Genomic DNA, 20,546 nt, shown 5'->3' with positions numbered 1-20,546 from the left:
ACAATGACCATTTCAACAATTTTAGAATGCTAATTAACTCTTCATATGCATTCAGCTCCTGTTCAAAGTCAGTCTCTTCTATATTCGGAGTTCCACCAAAATTTCCCGATCATCTTCAGACCGATTTCGCATGTTTATGTTTCGTCTACTTTAGCGTTTAATCAATTCTGCAACGGCCGCCCCAGAAAAAGCGGTAATTTAATTAACCTTCCCGGCGTGCTTATGTAAATATCTCACATCAAACCGCCGGCCGATCGCGGCGCACAGGAATCATCAGCCGGTAATTTTGCTCTCCTCCGTCTAGAGAGCACCAGCCAGCCCAAAGTCAATTCGAGTAAAGGTACCTACATAAACACGCCACACGGTTTCTGGTAAACATCGTAACCAATTTTCATCACTTGCACACTTCACACAACATCACCGCCTGCATCTCGTAGCATGGCGCGCGCGGCTTCGGTTGAGTCGTCGGCGTCGTAGCCTACCGACCAACAACCCGATCCACGGAGAGTGAGAGATGCTGTGCGAAGAAAATCGCCGTCATCCGCTTTTCACCTTTTTCCAAGCAGACTTTTTCCCCGTCCTGTCGCGCCGCCACCCTCGCCACGATCGGTACCGCTCGGTGGTGGCTCAGCAGTAGTGTCCGGATCGAATGCGATCGCATGGCGGCCGTTTTCCTCGTTTTCCTTCTTCTCCTGGCGATCAACCGACGCACCTTTCTCGATCCTTGCAACTGCCCCACACCGCAACGCCCTTACCAGCGCATCGATCCACTGGGCTCTTTGGCACCGCATAAATGAAAAACCCGACACCGATAGACTAACCGACCAACAGACCAACCAACCGACCGACCGACCGACCGGACGATGCGCGATGGGGTGATCTATATTTACTCTTTTCGCTTTTCACAGCCTCATGATGGGTGAGTTTTTCATCTGCGACTTTTTAGCACGGCTCTCGATCGTCTGTCTGTGCGTTCTCTTTGCCAGCGTTATTGCTGTTGGGCGCTCCTTGACCCCGCGCTGCGGTGCTTCAACATGGTGGGCGTTTCTTCTCGTCCACTTGCGCTGTCGTGCTACATTGTATGTTCAGCATGGCATGATTCAGGAATTAATTAGAATGAGTTAGAATAAGCGGTGATTATTAATGGCGTGCTCACGTTTCATTGTTATTTAGCAAAATGTCGCTAATCTATGGCCGTTGGAAGTAAATTGGGTGCAAGTGGAAAACGGGAATGCATACATTCAAATATCAATAAAGGTAGATAGGTTGTAAGATAGTTTGAAAAACTCAAACCAGGGTATGCGACAAGAGACTTACTGGTACGAGACAGAAATTGGAAATACGCTTAAGATAAAAAGATCGTTTCTACTTCGCCCAACTATGGGTCAGCTTGACTATGACTATCTATATTTTATAATAGTCGTAAACACAAAAAAGCATTCTCGAATTCGTGATCTAGCAAGATCACAGTGTATTTTGTGTCATGATTTCGGGAATCATAGTCCCGTTTCCGGGAACTTTCTGGGAAACGCGACTAGTGTTCTCATATCCGTGGCTTAGATCACGGTGTTTTTTTGGTTCACGAATCTAGAAGCGCTTTTTTGCGTGCACATCCCATGTAGATCAAGGCCAAAACGAATGTATCATCACATCATATTCCAGGTTGCGCGTTCTTGCTCTGCCAATCGCCAGTTTCTCTGCACTCCGTACGTGCATCTTCCTCGATTGCACACAGTAGATGTAGGGCAGACTGGCCCACAGGGGAGGAAAAAAGCTGTCAAATTCTACGGGGCAGTGCCTTTGGGTGTGAAAATCAATCTCTGAAAATTTCAGCTCGATCGCTTGTATAGTGGTTTCAGCCAAAATGCATAGGAAAAACACCTACGCCAATGTTTTGTTGACGAAATTTCGATCGATTTTCTAGAGATGTATATCGAACGAGCTCTCCACCAATTAGCAAATTTTATTAAAACTTTTGATTATCAACGTAACCCGATCAAAATTTCAGCACCAACCAACCAATCCCGTTCAAGCATCCCCAACACGGACATCAGTTTGATGTAATTTACGGTCCTTTTGTCCCACCGCACCGTTTCATTTTCACTATGCATTTAATCGTTCACTAATGAAACATTCTAGGGGGCTAACTTTATTTTAACTTTGCTATTTTTACAGTCACAGCACAGAAAGTTTATCTTTCGTTCAACCCAACTGATGTAAATTGTTCGCAAGTTGCTCTACACCAGATATCCACAGACGATATAAACATTTCAAATGATGTTCGTCGACACTCAGCCAAATCTCGTAGGATTCCCAAAAACCTTAATATGTTCAGAAAACCGTAGCAACATTCAATTCTACATCCTAATACAACATATGTATTTGTCGATAATTTTCAACAAATTTAGCATCAAATTAACCTAAAGAATTAAACGAATATTTTTAATTTAACTTTAAAAAATCTTGCACGAGTTGTCAGCTATCTTCATTTTTTCACGCCTACTGGGATATTTTCGTTGCGGCTACAATAGGAGCTAAGAAAAGCAAGTTTTAGTTAAAAACTAAAGATCATACGCTCGATCGAGGGGGATAGTGAAAACAATTTATTCTCTGCATTTACCCTCATACATAATCAGAGGGCTAGATAGGTGCGATACTTACTTATGCAAAGTAGCAACTTTTCTATAAGGGACTAACTAGATCCTAGGCGGGCCTTAATCCTCCCCCTCCAATGTTGAATAAAATATAAAGGCCCGTATTTCAGGCGCGCGTATCATTTCCGTTCAAGCATTCGCGGAAAGCAGACATGATGCTCCGCCGGTAGCAGTGAGTCAGCATCGGAGGCGCCCGTCTAGCTGAGAGCAGACCATGGCGTCAGAAAGCCTTGCCAGCGACAAATATTATGTGTAACTATAACACTCACCATAGTGAGACATCCCACTTCTCACTGCCGACTTCTCTCTTCTCATTGTGAAAAGTGAGTAGTGCGAGGTGATAAGTGAAACGTCTCACTACTCACTTCGCGCTCCACACTTTTAACAGTGAGAAATAAGGAGTGAGAAGTGAGACGCCAAACTTCTCACTGTGAAAATTGAGTAGTGCAAAGTGAGAAGTTAGAAGTTCCACTTCTCACTTTTTACAGTGAGAAATGAGGAGTGAGATTTGAGACGTCTCACTTCGCATTCCTCATTTCTCACTTCTTACTGTGAGAAATGAGAAGGGAGTAGTGAGACGTCTCACTTCCTACTTCGCTCTACTCACTTTTCACAGTGAGAAGTGGGAAATAAATAGTGAGAAGTGAAACGTCTCTTTTTTCGTACCTTATTGCTCACTTTCAAATGTTCATTCGGCCAAATGTCCTATTCAGTCAAATGACCTATTCGACCAAATGCCCTATTGGGCTAAATGACCTGTTCGACCAAATGTCCTATTCGGCCAAATGATCCTTTCGGCAAAAGACCTATTCAGCCAGATGGGTTCCGGCCTAATGAATTTTTCAGCCTATTGGCATTCGGCCAGTGGTGACTGCAAAAAAAAAATTCAGCAGGATACGTCTTAAGCAATTCGACGGTAATTATCCTTAATTCCTGACATTTTGAAGGTCAAAAATAGTAAAGAGAGTTATTTTACCTGACAAAATGAAATTTTGCAATAAAAATATCAAATTCAATAAACAATCATGAGTTCTTACGAGCTTGGTAGTCATATGGCTATCGCTTCTGCCTCATACGCAGGAGGTATCTTTCTCTATATTTCTCATGTTCCAGCAATCGCTAAAACAGGAAATGGACTCTCATACCATTTCCATTTCTCTCCTTTACCTTTGAATTGACTATTCTAGTAGTAGCTGCTAGAATTGGAAATAAACGAAAAAGCCTACATCCAATTAGAATTCCATCAATTGCTATCTCCTATCACATTAGCTGGGCAACTCGTTAACCAAGACGATCTTCTGCCCATCGTCAACCGCACCCAAAAATTCCAATAAAATTCCGCTCGTGGCAAGTGCAGAGGTATATTCGGCTTGCAGTGGACGAGTGATTGCATCATCATTTCTTCCCCTTCCCAACATTGACTTGCATTCTGACGTGGCAGGCGCCAGTGTGACCTTACAAATGAGATCAACAGTACTTAAACATACTTAAACAGTACTTAGCAATTCTTAGCGTTTCTGGGCTGACCGGTTGAATTTTTGATACTTTTTGAAAACATGAAGTGGTCTATTAAACATTGAAGATGAGATGCTAGTCCCAAGCAAACCCAAGACATTTGTTTAGCTCGACGAGCTGAGTCGATTGGTAGGTATATAACATTATGGGTCTCCGAGACTTCTATAAAAAGTTCGATTTTGGAGTGAAATGATGGCCTTTCGATACAACTTTGTTGTACGAGAAAGGCAAAAACGCAACATTCCTCCAATGTTTCCGATGAGAATCCTTTAGTGATTCCGACGGAAATATTCCAAGGATTCCGATGAGAATCGCCAGGGATTTCGAAGGGAATCCTCCAAGCATATCGAAGGGATTCTGAAGGCATTCCACCAGTGATTCCGACAGGAATGTTTCAAGGATTCCGATGGGAATATTTCAGGAACTTCGACGGGGATATTGCACAGGGATTCCAATAAGAATCTTCTAGAGATTCCGTCAGAAATCCTCCATGAATTCCAACGTGAATGTTTCAGGGATATAGAAGCAAATTGTAGAAGGATTCCAAAGCAATCTGTCAAGAGATCCCGTAGCAAATCGTCGGCAGGGAATAAATCCTCCAGGGATTTCGAAAAGAATTCTCCGGCGAGTCTGAAGGGAATCCACCAGGGATATTGAAACCTCGGTTGAAGCAAATCGTTGAGGGATTCCGAAGCAAATTATCGAAGGATTTCGAAGCAAATCGTCAAATAATTCCGAAGCAATTCGTCAAGGAATTCTGTAGTAAATAGTCAAGGGAGTCCAAACTAAATCTTCGAGTAATTCCGAAGCAAACCGTTGATGTACTCCGAAGCTAATCGTCAAAGGGATTTCGATCGTCGTGGGATTCCGAAGCAAATCGTCTAAGTATTTTGACACAAATCGTCAAGTAATTCCGAAGCAAATCTCCGAACGATTCCGAAACAAATCTTCGAACGATTCCGGAGGAATTTCGAAGCAAATCAACGAAAGATTCTGAAGCAAATCCTCGATGGATTATAAAGGGTATTCCTCAACGAAACCGAAAGAAAGTCAGCGAGAATTCTTTTGGATTCTCGTTGGAATGCTTCGGTGATTCTGGAAGGAATTCTTCAGAGATTCCGAAGAGAATTTTTCTCGGATTCTGTTGGTAATTCCTCTAGGATTCTGATGAGAATCATTCTCGGATGCTGATAGAAATAGTGAAGATTATCATGCTGCTAGGCAAGCGGAAGTCTGCTGGAAAACTCAGAAATTAGAAACAAGTTCATTTGTCTTCCACTCATTGCATTATGATATGATGAATATGGGAGACAACACTTTTGTCTTTTTCAGTATCAACTTTTTCAATAATTTATAATGCTATATATTGCAGATTTGTATCACTGCTAACTAACTAGGGGGGGTACTTAATTTTCTCGTTTGTTGGGTGAAGATCACTGCGTCCAGATTTTAGGACTATTGTGATATACCCTTTTGCTGTGAAATACGCAAGTTATCTCAGTAACATGTTTGTCACTGAGATACCTTGGTATCGACTGAACTCAAGACCATCTATTATTGATGAATAGAGATCCTGAGTTACAGTATGTGACTCCCCCATTCTGGCGAGACTAGCTTTATGAAGCCAACCACGTCCTTGGGGGATAAGATCCATATGTCAGCAGGCCCTAAAAAGGGCTTGTTGAGAACTTTGAACCTACGTTGGGTGAGTGCACTGCAATAGCAGAGGATGTGTTCTGATGTTTCTCTCTCCTCGTCACAATTGAGGTTTGGTCGCAATTTGAGGTTTGGATTGCTCCGATCTTTTGTAGATGGTATCTGCAGGGGCAGTGTCCAGTTATTAGACCGGTGTAGATGTTGAGATTCCTTTTGTTGAGACCTAATAGTTGTTGGGTTTTCTTGGGGTTAATCGTTACGAGCCTTTTGGATTGGCTCGTATGGGGAAGTGCATTCCAGTTTGATGTGATTTGACTGACCATATATTTGTTCAGTTCCATTTTTACAGAGCAGTCTGAGATCCCGCAGAAGGGCTCAGGGCCAATGAACCTTTCATTAGATCCATTCCTGGCTAGCTCATCAGCAATCTCGTTTCCCTCTAGACCCGTATGTCCTGGGATCCAATATAGGTAGACTCGATTGCGTATGGATAAGTTTTTCAAAGCCAGAATGCATTCCCACACTAGCTTTGAGTTACAAGTGTAGTTATTAAGCGACTTATGTTGCTTGGCTGTCAGAGAAAATACATATTTTTGCAAATCTATACTTTCTCCTCAGGCATAATAACACGCATTCTAATATTGCATATATTTCCGCCTGAAATACTGTGGGCCACTGTCCTAAGTGGACAGAAATTTTTGTTGTAGGGCCATAGATTCCGGATCCTGTCAGATTATTCATTTTCGAACCATCTGTGAAGAAATTTATAGAGCCTGTTGGAAGGCTGGGTCCACCTCCTTCCCACTCCTGGCGGGAAGGAATGAACACATCGTAAGGTAAGTCATAATTGACTACCGTTTCCATCCAGTCACTACATATTCCTATTGCGGGATTTATGGCAAATTCATTTAATATGCTGAGGTGACCCGTAAGGTCTCCTGACAGCAGTGTTTTGTTCTCTTTAACCTTAGAGCACTTTTTTCCGCTTCCAGCTTTATGAATTGATCTAACCGGGGCAGGTGAAGCATTGCGTCTAGGGCCAAAGTGGGTGTACTACGAACTGCACCAGTGATGGCTATGCAAGCGGTGCGTTGGATTTTGTTGAGCTTAGCCTTTACAGCAGCCTCATTAGTTTTAGGCCACCAGACAAGGGAAGCGTAAGTTGTCCTGGGACGGACAATGGTTTTATATATCCACATGATCATACTTGGTTTTAGGCCCCATCTTTTACCAAGGGTTTTTGAACAAACCCAAAGTGTATTGAGACCTTTCTGCACAACTGATTGGAGATGAGAGTTCCAATTAAGCTTTGCGTCGAGTATGACACCTAGATATTTTACTTCACTTGAATAAACTAATTGTGTTTGATTCAAGAAAAGGGGTTTCAGTTGTACCTTTCTCTGTTTGGTGAAAGGGATAATGGAAGTTTTTCGAGTGAGAGCCTAGGACTTTATCCCTCGGCTATCCTTACTCCTTAATGGAAGTTTTTGTAGGATTTATGCCTAGTTGATACTTTTGACACCAGGAAAAAGTGTGATTTAGGGCAGATTGCATTCTTTCCACGATAACACTTTCGAATTTGCCTCGTACAATAATGACAACGTCATCAGCATATCCAACCACTCTCTAAGCTGCCTAGAAGCTCATCCACCACCAGTGACCACAACAAAGGAGAAAGCACTCCGCCTTGCGGACACCCCCTTGTTGCTTTAACAGTGATGTATGAACCGCTAAGCTCAGAGGAGATTTTCCGATTAGCTAGCATAGCATGTACCCAGGTAACAATGCATGGGTCGAATTTTCTCCTCAACATTGCTGACCCTATAGACGAATAAGAAGCGTTATCGAATGCGCCCTCAATATCAAGAAATGCTACAAGAGCAATTTATTTTGCATTAAGTGTTTTTTTCGATTTTTTGATCTACCGTATGTAGTGCCGAGATCGTAGATTTTCCACTTTGATAAGCGAATTGGTTTTTTGACAAAGGCATTGCTTTCATAAATTTGTGATTTATGTACTCGCATAGTACCTTTTCCATAATTTTGAGCATTACAGAGAATAAACTTATCGGCCTGAATGCTTTGGGGTTGGTTTTATCTCTCTTGCCTGCCTTCGGAATGAAGACAGCCCGGATTTGACGCCAATCGTTAGGTATGTGCCCCAAAATCAGACTCGCCTTAAAAATCTCAACCAAGGGTGGAACCAGTGTTTTCTCCTCTTTTTGGATCAACGCTGGGAATATTCCATCCATGCCAGGAGACTTAAATGGCTGGAAAGATCTCACAGCCCTCTCAACCCTGGCCCGAGTGAAAGCTTCCTTTGCAACCTTTATTGCGTCTTTTTAAGATCCAGAAACCCATGATTGGATCTCTTGTGGATCTGAGACAGCAATTCCAGTGCCTTGGTCGCCGATGCTCGACTCAGGGATTGAATCAGGGAAGTGGATCTTTAACAATTCGCTCAGTGTATCGCTAGGCTCTACAGTGAGCGAACCATCCGTCTTTCGGAGGCTACCCACACCATTGGAGTGGTCTTTTGAAAGAGTTTTTTGGAGTCTGGCCACTACGGGTGTATTCTCTATGCTTTCACACATTAGAATCCACGATTTCCGTTTGGCTGACCTTATTTCTTTGTTGTAGTTCGTCAGGGCCTTTCTGTATAGGCTCCAATCCGGCGATTAGCACGGTTGAACTCCCTACGCGCAGTTTTCCTAAGCTTCTCAAGAGTTTTATTCCACCATGGAACGTCTCTACTCGAACTAGTTGATTTAGTTGGACAGCTTTCTTGGTAGGCGTTAAGGATTTTGTTTTTAATGGATTTGGACGCATCTTCCAATTGTGTTATGGACTTGATGTGACTTTCTATGATGTACTCTTCGGATCGTAGGATAGCTGAGTAGGATTCCCAATCAGTTTTCTTAGGATCTTTAAACGTTTTTCCATCGTTAGACCCCCTTCCCATTCGAAGATGATGTGTTTATGGTCTGACATTGATATTTCTTCAGAAACATGCCAGTTTTTTTTTTATCAGAGATAGATCGACTACATAGAGTCAAGTCCAAAACTTCCTGACGAATGGAGTTTTCAAACGTGGGCTTGTCACCAACATTACAAATGTCAATGTTCTTGGAAGAGAGAAACTGTAACAGGTACTCACCTCTGGTGTTTATATTGGTACTTCCCCATACGGTGTGATGTGCATTTGCGTCGCACCCTATGACGAAGGGGATGTTGTGTCGGTGGCTGTAGGCTACGAGCGCAGCTATTTCTGGAGGAGGGATTTCGTCCACGTCACCTGGGAAGTATGCCGAGACCACCAAGATCTCTCTACTCCCTCTGGCGGAAGGTACCTCCATCCTGACCGCTACGATGTCCCTTTTTATGAATTCTGAAATTGGAAAGTATTTACAGTTGTTATGTAATAAAATAGCCGCTCTAGGAGAAAGCTGGCTGTCATCATATACCAACTTACATGAGTGTTGTAGAATACCTTGTATTCTGGATTTATTGACCCATGGCTCTTGAATGAGGGCCACGGTTAAATTCTCTTTGGTGAACCTCCGACAGAGCACACCCGTGGCGCTCTCAGCATGGTGGAGGTTCACTTGCAGAACTTTAGTCGCCATTTCCGGGGTTCCCGCTTTTTCCGGACGACGACTGTCCGGCTTTGGATGTTGCGGATCATCAGGATGTCGTTTGGTATTACAGTCTGGGTTTTCTCTCTTCCTGTAGCAACCTGGCCCGCCAGTTTCGCCTCTGTGGTCAAACTGTCGCTTTTGCACCCCTTTGCCCTGTTTAGATACCTTTGGTTTGGTACCACTAGAGCAGGGGTCGCATGTAAGCTTCGAGCTTTTCCTTTAGAGGCGGACAGACTAGCCTTTATGGTGCTTTTGGGGTGAGATTTACTAACCTCGCTTGAACCGGAGGCTTCCTCAGATTTCTCTTGGGTCGGCCTTCCAGTTAGCCGAACCTCGCTTGAACAGGAGGCCTCCTCAGATTGCTCTTGGGTCGGCCTTCCAGTCGGATTGGCGGTAGCGGCAGTGGTTGATCTGTAATCTTCCTTAGTTGGATTTCACCAAATCGGTAGTTGAGGGTGTATTTGGACTTCTTCAACTTTTCCATCGACGCACCCTCTACTGTGAAGATCCATTCAACATGAATATCTTTCAGAATGGATCGTTTCACAATACGCCAATTAGTTGTTGTGATATCATTTTGGCTTTCTATGAGAGCCTTTATTCGGTCGTCATCATAGCTGGAGCTTTGTGGGAAGAATGCTCGGATCATCTCTGGACGTGGAATCGCCACTTCGTCCATTGCCATCAGCTCTGCACCTTCCCAGGGTTTCATGGATGGGGATATTCTCTTTAACCACTCAGCAGTCTCTTGATCCTTACAGATTAGAACCATGTAACCGGACTTGTAGATGAGGTTGTTGAATTTGGGTTTTATTGGCTCGTTTCGCTGTTGAACTACTCTGAGCAGGAGTGTTTCTTGTAGAAGGTCTAGCTGGGCTGTAGTGAGTTGGACGGTGGGAAAGTCTTTGGGTATTATCCTGACCTTCACGCTTTTGGCCATATCACTGTAGCTGATACCAGCTGTTTTCCTCATGGGTGGGTTTTGTTGTCCAGACACGTTTTTCTGAGGCGCGCGGTTTGAGGACTGTTGGGCGCGCTCTCTCGGATCCAGATGGTGCGTCAGGGGGCAGCAGGGACAGTAGGGACAGCATGGACCATGTCCAAGGGCTTGACGACCCCTCCCCAGCTGTCTGCGAGTCAGGGAGAACTGCCTAGGGCGTGGTGGGATTTAGCAGTGGGCTCTGCTAAAATCCCTCCCAAAAAACCACAAGGGCCCGTAAGCAGACTCTATCAAAGCGACTGTGTGCCGCTTCAAAAGCACAAGCCCAGGGATTGGCACATCAGGATTGATCCCAGTAAGATCCTGATTATGGTATACTGGTTGCATGTTATTGGTCTTGTTTTGGATATTGAGATATTGTGAACGCGAGGGCTGGTAGTCTGGTTATTCTATTCTCTTAGTAAGGCCGGGTGACATCGACCTGAAACGGCGAATGGGCTAATGGCCAGGCTGTCTTCCGTCCCCTAAAACCGTGGCAGGCCTTGTGGCACGCGGTACAATCCTGTGGCTCAGCTGGTAGCTGAGTGGGAGTAGGTTCAGATGCTCCTTCCTGACTAGCGCTGATCTGGCTCTGAACACGAAAGTGTCAACTCTCGCATGGCCTCCCTGCATGCCGCAAGGTATGTATAGATAACCATGGGATCGCGAAGGCGACTACACCAACAGGATTCGACAGCAGCCGCAAGGAGGACCCAACAGACATGAGTTTCCCATTAAAAATTACAAAACGACGAAGGAAGGAGGTGAGGCGAATGGCGACAAGGAGAACCCTTTCGCCAGGCGCAGTGGCCTGATCGGTCACCCCAAAGATCGCCGGGGAGGCGATGGCGGAGCACGTGGTGGGTCGGAAGAGGTGCCGGTGGATGTTAAGATGGACGGCCCCACTCTGACCAAAGTCATTAACTCGGTGATGACTAACCACGGTGAGGATGGAGTCCAGACGATGGAGGTGATTACGGACGTTTCGGACGTAATCATGTCCTTCCTGGACAACCGAGTGAATTATAGTAAGGACTTAAAACAGGCCGTACTAACCCTCTGCGCTCTAGTCGTGGAGGCGAAGTCGGAGTGGAAGTCCTTGCTGGAAGCCAGTAAGGAGGCGGAGCACAAGATCCGTCCCAAGTAGCACATCTGGTCGTTAATGGGTTGTTGCAACTGATTAACGACTGCATTGAACTCCCGTTTTAAGGTTTGAATTGCTATATACAACTTAATTATGACTGAAAAAGCGCAAGAGGCGGAGCTATTATGAGACATAAATTACGTACTAAAATGATGGTCAATTCAACGGCATTGCAACCTCTGTGTGACTTTAAATTGAAACTTTAAAAATCAGAATAGTTATAACTAGGTTACTTAGTAATAAGGGAAACAAAAAAGACTTTTCTCGATATGAAGTAACTATTCAAGTAAAATATCAACAAATTTAACAATACACAAAATTGAACGAAATAATTGATAGAACAGAAATCAAAATATAAATAATGAAATCAATTAATTGTTATATTAGACTCAAATAAGCTCCAAATTTATGTGCGATTCAAAATTCATGGTGAATGTATGCATCCTGCCTTCAAAAAATAAACGCCCTGTTGTAATTCGTGAAATTGAATATATTACCACAGATGATGATGATATCACAACAGGGATAAAATCAAATTTTTTTCCTTCAAATTTGTATAGTGCATAGTTTTCGTAGGACTATATAATTAATCAACATCTTATATCGTTTCCATGATAAATGATAAAATAATTAACAGGAACAAAAAAACAAAATCCCAAGAATTTGAAAATTTCAGCCATTTTTTGTTTGATAGAATCGTTACAGTGATACCCAAAAGAATTTCTACATGCGGTTGTGTATAAGATAATATGTTTCCAATAAATTCCGATTCTGCGTGCTGTAGTTACGGGAATCCGAAGAGTAAAGTAACATATATATATAAGAGGGCGTGTTATTTAGTTATGTACTTATTTGTAACAGAGTCTGTTATAAAATGTGCCCAATTAGTAGTTAAAATAATAGAAAATTTTAATAAAATAAAAATTTTAAGCATATCTTGTTATACATTTGATAAAACATTTATTCAAAACGAATGGCGATTTCTAAATTATATCAACAGTTGTTATTTATATCTGACGTTGTTATAAGCTCAATATAATTTTGTTTAATAGTCCTGGTCAGGAAGAATCATTTTTACTTTTAATAACTCACTTTAATTAATGGAACCCATACTGGTACTCTTCCATCCCTCTTCATACGGAAGTTTGGCAGTAGGAAGGTCGTGAGATTTATATCATCACAAATATTGCCCTCCGCTCGCTTTCAAATGTCCCTCCATATATTTTTCCATATAAACTTCCAACGACTTAAGCACCAAACGTGTACCGATTTGGCTGAATTTTTTTCCAGGGCTTCAGGGCATCAAATAGAACTGAAACCACCAAAAAAATGATATAAGTTTTTTCCATACTAATTATATATCTAATTATATATCACACACATATGCATACACACATAGAGACATCCCCTCCATTCGTCGAGCTGAGTCGATTGGTATATTACACTATGGGTCTCCGGGCCTAAAAAAGCTGTGAAAGTTCAGGTTTACTATATTTATTGAACGGCTACTCAGTCTTACAATTTCACAACGAGTTTATTATTTACCCGACGTTTCGACACGAGAATTGTGTCTTTTTCAAGGGGAAAATATTTCTGTTGTTTGTATAAAAATAAACTCGTTGTGAAATTGTAAGATTGAGTAGCCGTTCAAAAAATATAATTAAAACGTACAGTCGATCCATTATCAGTAGAGTTCTGGTTAACCGAGAAATTAATTATTTCCACCCGTGTAAAAAAAATAGGTGTATTCCAAATATTGGTAAAAATCATTCTAAATGTCGTAAATTATTCTGATTTTTTTGTTTTCTTTATAGATCTTCTATCCACCCCCTTTTCAAATGACTACTAATTGGTGTTTTCTATTCTCTTTTGTTTGCTTCTTGTTTACTCATGTTAAAACATATTTCTTCGAAATCTGGTTGAATTCAACATATCACTCGAATTTATTCTTAATTACTTGTTTTCTTAACATACTAATTCTTGGTAAACATTGCTTCCGCTTAACATACCTACGGACTATAAAAAAAGAATAAAAAGACAATTCTGAATTGCACGCGTGTTGAACAGCAATGAAAAATTATACAAAACTTAGTTGATTAATGCACTTGCCCAAATTTTCCAATAATCTGAATATTCACAAACAACAACTTAAGGACAAACCTCACGGAATCCAAATTAAAAAAATTCGCGTTTTCAAGGGCACCTCGTAAGGAATGCACAACTTTTTTTTTTATTTTACGACGCAGCAAAGCTGAAATAATAAAAATGAAAGTCGCACTAAGCTTCCGAATTGATTGGGGCGATTATTCTTAAATTTGGATTCTGTGAGGCTTGTCCTTTAAGGTGCACAAATCGATTTTGTGATGATCAAGACTATCGTGAAATGTTTCACTGTGACTTTTGATATATGAGCAATAATTAATATAGGGTAACCGCACCCTATATTAATTATTGCTCATTGGAGGCAGCACCAATAGTGGAGGTAGTGGGATTTTAATGGGATTATCCATAGTTATACACTTTACGATGGTTTCAATTGATGCGTCGTGCTATAAATAAATATGCTATATGCTGTTGAATCCAATTTACCCTTAGATTTCGCTTGAAAAACTATTAAGAATCAATGGATAGCAGCACTATGGGAACCATTAGTGGTGCAAGCAATATTTGTTAGTTGTTTATGTTAAATGACATCAATCTCATTTCTGTTGGCAAATTGATTAGTTTATCTATTGGCTATGATATAAAAGCTGTAAATTCCCCATAATTATCGATTATTAAAAATATGTTCTTTTGTGGAACTACTAATACCTTCACTATTGGTACCATTACCCTATATATCACCAATATACACGAATTATTCACAATTTCAAATTATAAAAAAAAGTTGGATTAAGTATGTAAGAAAAACAATATTATCGGATTTGTCAATAATTTTGGTCAATACTGTTTTATTTGTGAATGTAAACTGGTAACACCAAAATAGTGTCATAAAAATGTTTTATTACCAAATAAATAACAGCAAATCAAAGTCCGAATGAGGCAAGTTGCCTCAATAGCACAACACAGAGCGATTTGGTTGAAGCAACTTCAATATGACTCAATTTTGTCCCACAAGTCACATATTCTACTTTATGGCAAGTACGTTACTCTCATCTGATCGTTTCGGCAACTGTATTATGACTTCTCAAAGCACTTATGAAAAGGTGTCAAACACAAAGCAGTATTAAATCATTACGGCAGTGCAGTTCATCAAGTACTTCAGCTTTTCTCCGAGGAAAATTATTGTTTAGAATGGCATTTTGTGTTGTTCAAACAAGAAAATCAAAAAAATCTAAGCCCGTGCTAACTGTGGTACCTTCGAAATGGGTATCGAACAATAATGTGTTTTGGCCTCCCAGCAATTTAACAGCTTTATCTACAAACCAAAACTCAATCCCCGATAAAGTAACATGGCGCATGCAAAAATGCAAGGTGGTGGGTTATGCACAGTCCTACGAATCGGCTGAACAACTAGAACGAAAACTGGAGTATATCACTGATTCTGAAGATGCGGCACAAACCAGCTTAGGAACTCGTGCTAACCCTGGTAAGAAGAAGCCACACTTCCAATCGAAGAGCTACCAGCTAGCTGCACCTAAACAATCGCCGACGAAGGTATTTATTTTTTGTCATAACCATATGAGGAATTCAATATAATTGTTCTATATTTTTAGGTTGCATTGCCCGCGAACAATAACCAATCAGCTATCAATGTATCGCGTATCAATGAGACGCGCAATATAAATTCAAATGAATTGTCGAATGTTAAACAAATGGTCGATCCCTCTTGTTCGTATACATCTGTGCCACTTACCTTTCCTGTTGTACCTTCATCATCACAAATGGTTAATCCAATGACGACGTTAAGTCAATCGTTCAGCTTTCTTCCGACTACAACATCGGAAAATGTATCACAACAGATATATTTACCCAAGTTTGCTGAAGCTCACAGTATAGCAGCATTCAATAGTAATGAGCATTCGAGAACCAAACAGCAAATCGGAATCACTAGACAACAACAAGGAACAGTTTCTTCATACAGCACTACGACAGCGCAATGCCAGCCACAGGATCCACCAAATCAGGTAAACTCACTCTTGGTATCTATACACTATTGGTATATATACTAGAACACTGAACACCCCAGCCGTATAATTGGTTTATTTTTAACTTCTGAGTTTTTATTAACAAAAAGTTACAAACAAAGCACAAATCCAGAAAAGTTCTCAGATTTTTCATTTTCCTCTGCAACACAGCGATGTAAACAAAACCATTGTCAGAGTAAAAAATCCTATTTGATTGTCAATAGATAAGCGGATGTGAAAAAGAGTATAGCCCAAGGAATTCGCTATTATAGACACTATAGGTTCCATAGACGAGCGCAGGCACGGTTTGGTTATTTCGATTAAGTGTGTTTGGGTTGCAATAGTGACGTCATGCTCGTTTGGCTACACTAACTGACAGTTCGTTTGGCTACACTCGCCTTCGCCTCAGCTCGTCTATGGAACCTATAGTGTCTATATTCGGTATGTATTGCGGGGTTTGTTTAAAGAAATTCCAAAATGAGGATAAAGCTTGTTTAATGAATATTTCGAGAACGATTAAAACGAGCTGGTCAATATATGTTTCACATCTGAAATATGTGCTGCACTTGATATTTAAAATGCAGTAGCAATATGATTCTAATTTATATGTCCGCCCTTCTACAAGATAAGTAGTTTTACATTTCGTGATAAGGGGCCGTTCACATATTACGTAAGCACTCATGGGGGTTTCTGTCACATGTATAAACGCAATCTTACATGGGGGGGAGAGAGGATCGAAAAACCTTGAAAAATTGCTCACGTAATAAGTGTACGACCCCTAACAAGTAGCTTCACATGTATAGGTACATATCATCACTTTGATAGTAATCATTACGTCGTAGTTCAATCTGTTTTGAAAATCTGTTGGAAAATCTTTTTTGATAACGCTCGTATACCTATGTTTTCTGCTATCTCAGACCGTGAGTATTTTTTGGATAGGTGCTATATGTATTCGCATACAAACAAAACTATCAGTGTTTTATTTTGAAGGATTTTATGTTGTGGTAAGTGTATTAACAATTTTGTTTTATATTTTTAGATTGGAATATCTATATCGGAACCACTGCAGATCGTTAAAGATACTGATGGAAAGCAATACATTCAGCTTGAGAACGGTTGCTATATGGAGGTGTCAGAAGATACAAATGATGGCGCTGGAGTCAACTCCACTATAAATGTGACCGATATACCTAACGAGAATTGTCCTCCCACTGCCTCCATCACCCTAGAAGACATTGACCAGCGATTGACACGCATGGAAGCTTGCCTGCAAAAAATCTTTTCCTTCATAGCAGATGTTTCCAAATATTTGGAAATGAGAAAAGAAGCTGTTGCACCTGCTGCGTCAAAACGTAAGAAGGAGGACTTTGAAGAGGTGGAAAAACTTTTCCCTATTAATGACGATCAGCAGTTGCAGTCTTTCGAGAGTAGCTTAAAAGATGCGGTTTTCAACGGGAAAATGATGCGATATGTCTCAACACAGTATGATTTGAACGGGAAGCGAAACGGGAAGACATTTATCAAAATTCTAATTAGACGGCTGATTGCACCTAACGTGCTGTTACCGTACTCTTGGATGGGTAATTCTAGACGCATTCATCAGGATCAAAACCCCAACAAAGGATTTAAAAAATCCTATCCGAACATTGTTATCTTTTTCGAAAATATAACATATGAAGCTGACTACTCGTCCACTACAGAAGGTGTTCACAAGGCTATGGGTGATCACCTGCGACATAAACATACCGAAATGAAGAGGTATCTGACAGGAGGAGAGCGTAGGCTACCATCATCTAGAGTGAGGAAACAGAAGATTATTGAGCAACCCGAGATGCAACCAACGGAGATTATAATGGATGAGAATGTTGATAGCTCAGAAGTGGACACAAGCTCAGGCTCATGTGATCCAGAGACGATTAGTGAAAGTATTGCTCATATGGAGTAATCGAATATATTTTCCAAGATTAAATTTTCTTGAGTTTTGTTGTGATTTACGTGACAATAAATAATGAATTGGTTCTCTTTTTACAAATGTGTCTCAAGTTTTATTACTTAGGTTATAGTATGTATTAACGGAATGAGGACAGCTTTCGGCAAATTTTGTCTTTGGCAATTAATTTTAACCATTTTTCCCCGAATCCTATGCAATTCTAAAAGCTGTGGCGTTTTGAACTTAAGATTCGATGCATATATAAGCAATGATGAGGAAACAATGGGTTTTACAAAAAAGTCTGTGAGATCATGCACTGCGTTCCCATGGAGATAAATTTTACCATCTCGCAAGTTATGTACAATATAATTTACGATAAGTACATCGAATGTATCTGTTATAACCCACCTATCACTATCTGACCTAGTGTCCAAAATGAAATTGTTCAGATTTATAACCGAATAAACTACGTTATCATCTTTCAATAAAAGCTCAAGAGTTTTATCAGAATCATCATTAACGTTGTACTTATTTTTTAAAATTGGTATGAAATCTCTCTTATTAGTCGTAGTTTTAAAGTTTCTTGCATTGGCCTGTATTTCCGATATTCGTTTTGAAATTTGAGACAGTGGGAGGTTGCCACTTCGTATTAGTTTTTTCAAAGTAAACAGTCTAGACTCGAACGGATAAGCGTCAAACGAATCAAGAGGGCCAAATCTCTCAACATCATCAACCATATGCACTAGATTGTGCATATTGCTGCAGAAGAGCTGCTTTCCGTAGAGAATTTTGACTCCTTCTAAAAAGTCTCGTATCAAATTTCGAGCCACCGCATAGTTTTCTTTTGGCTGATCATGTCTTGAGCATATGTGAATAGCACAGAAAAAGTTTAAAAAATGATCAGTAATTTCTGATGAATCAAAAAACATTGTCATTATGATAGGGCTCAAGTAAAGTAAAAATGTTCGATACTCAGTCCCCTTCCATCTAGCTAAATGGTCAAGACTCCTAGCAGGACGTCTGATTTCTCTTGGTAGTTTGCATTGCCTCAAAAAGCTGGAGACATTTTGCACTTGTGAAGCGGTCCATCTTGCATTAAAATTATTTAAGGTACCACATTTCCAACCATTAAGAAACCTTTTTGTTACTCCCAAGTCAATAAGATGCAAAGCATCCCCGATTGGAAAATGGTTTATCATGTCTATTCCGATAACTTTTTCTAAAATGCTGTCACTTTTATGATGTCCTTCATACACACGTGCGCGGAAATCTGAATCCGTTCTTAGCGCAGCATCTATTTCCGGGAAAATCATTGTTCTATACTCATGGGAGTACTCGCCTTCAGTAACGCATTTTAAACAAGAGCTATACCCATTGTGACCAATAACGCCTGAAATAGTTTAAAATGTGTCGATGAGCAGTACAATTAAAAGTTGATGAGAAAAAAAAGAGTTAAATATTACCTCTGAGCATAGATCTCGCAGGGGTATCACAAATGAAACAACGGAGCTTGATTTTAATGCAAAAGCCATTAATGATTAGACCGTTTTTCAATATTTGGTTGAGTTCTTCGGTAAATGGTTCGAGGAAAGCATTAACGTCCTTAGGCTTGTCTGTGAAATAATTAATTTTAGTTAAAGTCAAATGCTATGGCTCATGGCTTGAGAAATTACAATTTCCGGCAAATACTCCAACAACAAGAGGTGAGTGCTGAGATCGTAGTTCGTGAATATTCACCAGTATTGGCCAAAACGATAGAGAAGAACTTTTAAATGTAGGTAAACCATCTATATTTACGTTCAATGAAAGTTCTTCCAAAGCAAAATCAAAGTTCGATAGCATCTCAGATAGTACTTTTACTAAACCATAATGCCAGTATTGACCGCCTAATCTCTCATCCGATGAAATGGCGGTTTTTCTAGGGGTTTGGATTAAAGTTCTAGCATCATTTGGCAAACTGTTTGTGGATATATGACTCTTTAAAATACTTAGCAGTGAGTTTATTGCAGTATGCTTGATTTGAAATGTAATAGCCCAATTCCTTAAATCATTACATAAATCTTGGGGATCGGAAATAGGTTCGAAATTTTCGTCTTCATCATCTGAACTCTCTATATTTTGGTCTTCATTTGGAGTATTCTGAGCATATTCCTTTGATGCCGGCTCTCCGATGTACGATGATGTAGTCGGAACAGGATCATTTTGAGGTGCTTCGTTTCGAGCTATTATGGGATCACTTTCAACACAGGTTTGACTATTTGATTCGATAGTTGATAGCAAATGAGCTTTTTTTTGTTTTCGGAAATGACCGTTTCTCTTAATTCTCTTCCATAATTCCCTGTCGATTTGCGAATATTTCTCCTTGGTTGCCATTTTTCTAACTCAACTGGCTAAGTTGCATCAAACATGTACAGAACATCTTAACTCCGCACTAGAAAATCATGTTAGTAGATAAGTCAGATGCTTGTTAGATTTCAGGAAAAATACCTAATATTTAACATTTGTTTCAAACTATTTTGTGACTTGAATTTGTGACATATGAAACATTGGAATAACATGCTAATGATTTTGTGTTTCAAAAGATCTTATTTACAACTGATATACAACAAGTATTTTTTTTTTCTTTTTTTTATGATGTTGCAAGTGCTACTTGGGCTGGCCCTTAAACACGCCATTCTTGCCAATCCAGATATGTTCAGGAGCTGCCTCCAGAGATGCATGGACGAAGGAAACTTCCCAGATCGATGGAAACGGCAGAAATTGGTGCTATTACCGAAGCCTGGCAAACAGCCGAGGGATCCTTCGGCATACAGACCAATTTGCCTACTCGACACAGCTGGAAAGCTGCTAGAGAGGGTCATTCTGAATAGATTGTCGGCTTATACAGAGTGTGCTGGTGGCTT

The 20,546-nt window shown here is 40.6% G+C and overlaps 2 protein-coding genes across 6 annotated transcripts in view; both read left to right on the top strand.

The window, feature by feature from the left end:
- LOC134210782 (protein vein) overlaps positions 1 to 20,546 on the top strand; it is a 282,155-nt gene that overhangs the window by 26,361 nt on the left and 235,248 nt on the right. The gene's annotated exons all lie outside the window — the stretch shown is intronic.
- On the top strand, positions 15,446 to 17,677 carry LOC134215052 (uncharacterized). Its single transcript, XM_062694309.1, has 2 exons — positions 15,446 to 15,713; positions 16,753 to 17,677. Exons 1-2 carry the CDS (start codon positions 15,471 to 15,473, stop codon positions 17,656 to 17,658), a joined length of 1,149 nt encoding a protein of 382 aa, XP_062550293.1. The 5' UTR covers positions 15,446 to 15,470; the 3' UTR covers positions 17,659 to 17,677.

The sequence above is a fragment of the Armigeres subalbatus genome, chromosome 2 (assembly GCF_024139115.2).
Source record: "Armigeres subalbatus isolate Guangzhou_Male chromosome 2, GZ_Asu_2, whole genome shotgun sequence".
NCBI classification, from domain to species: domain Eukaryota; kingdom Metazoa; phylum Arthropoda; class Insecta; order Diptera; family Culicidae; genus Armigeres; species Armigeres subalbatus.
The sequence above is the reverse complement of the archived record's forward strand: the minus strand, read 5'-3'. Positions and strand labels throughout refer to the sequence as shown.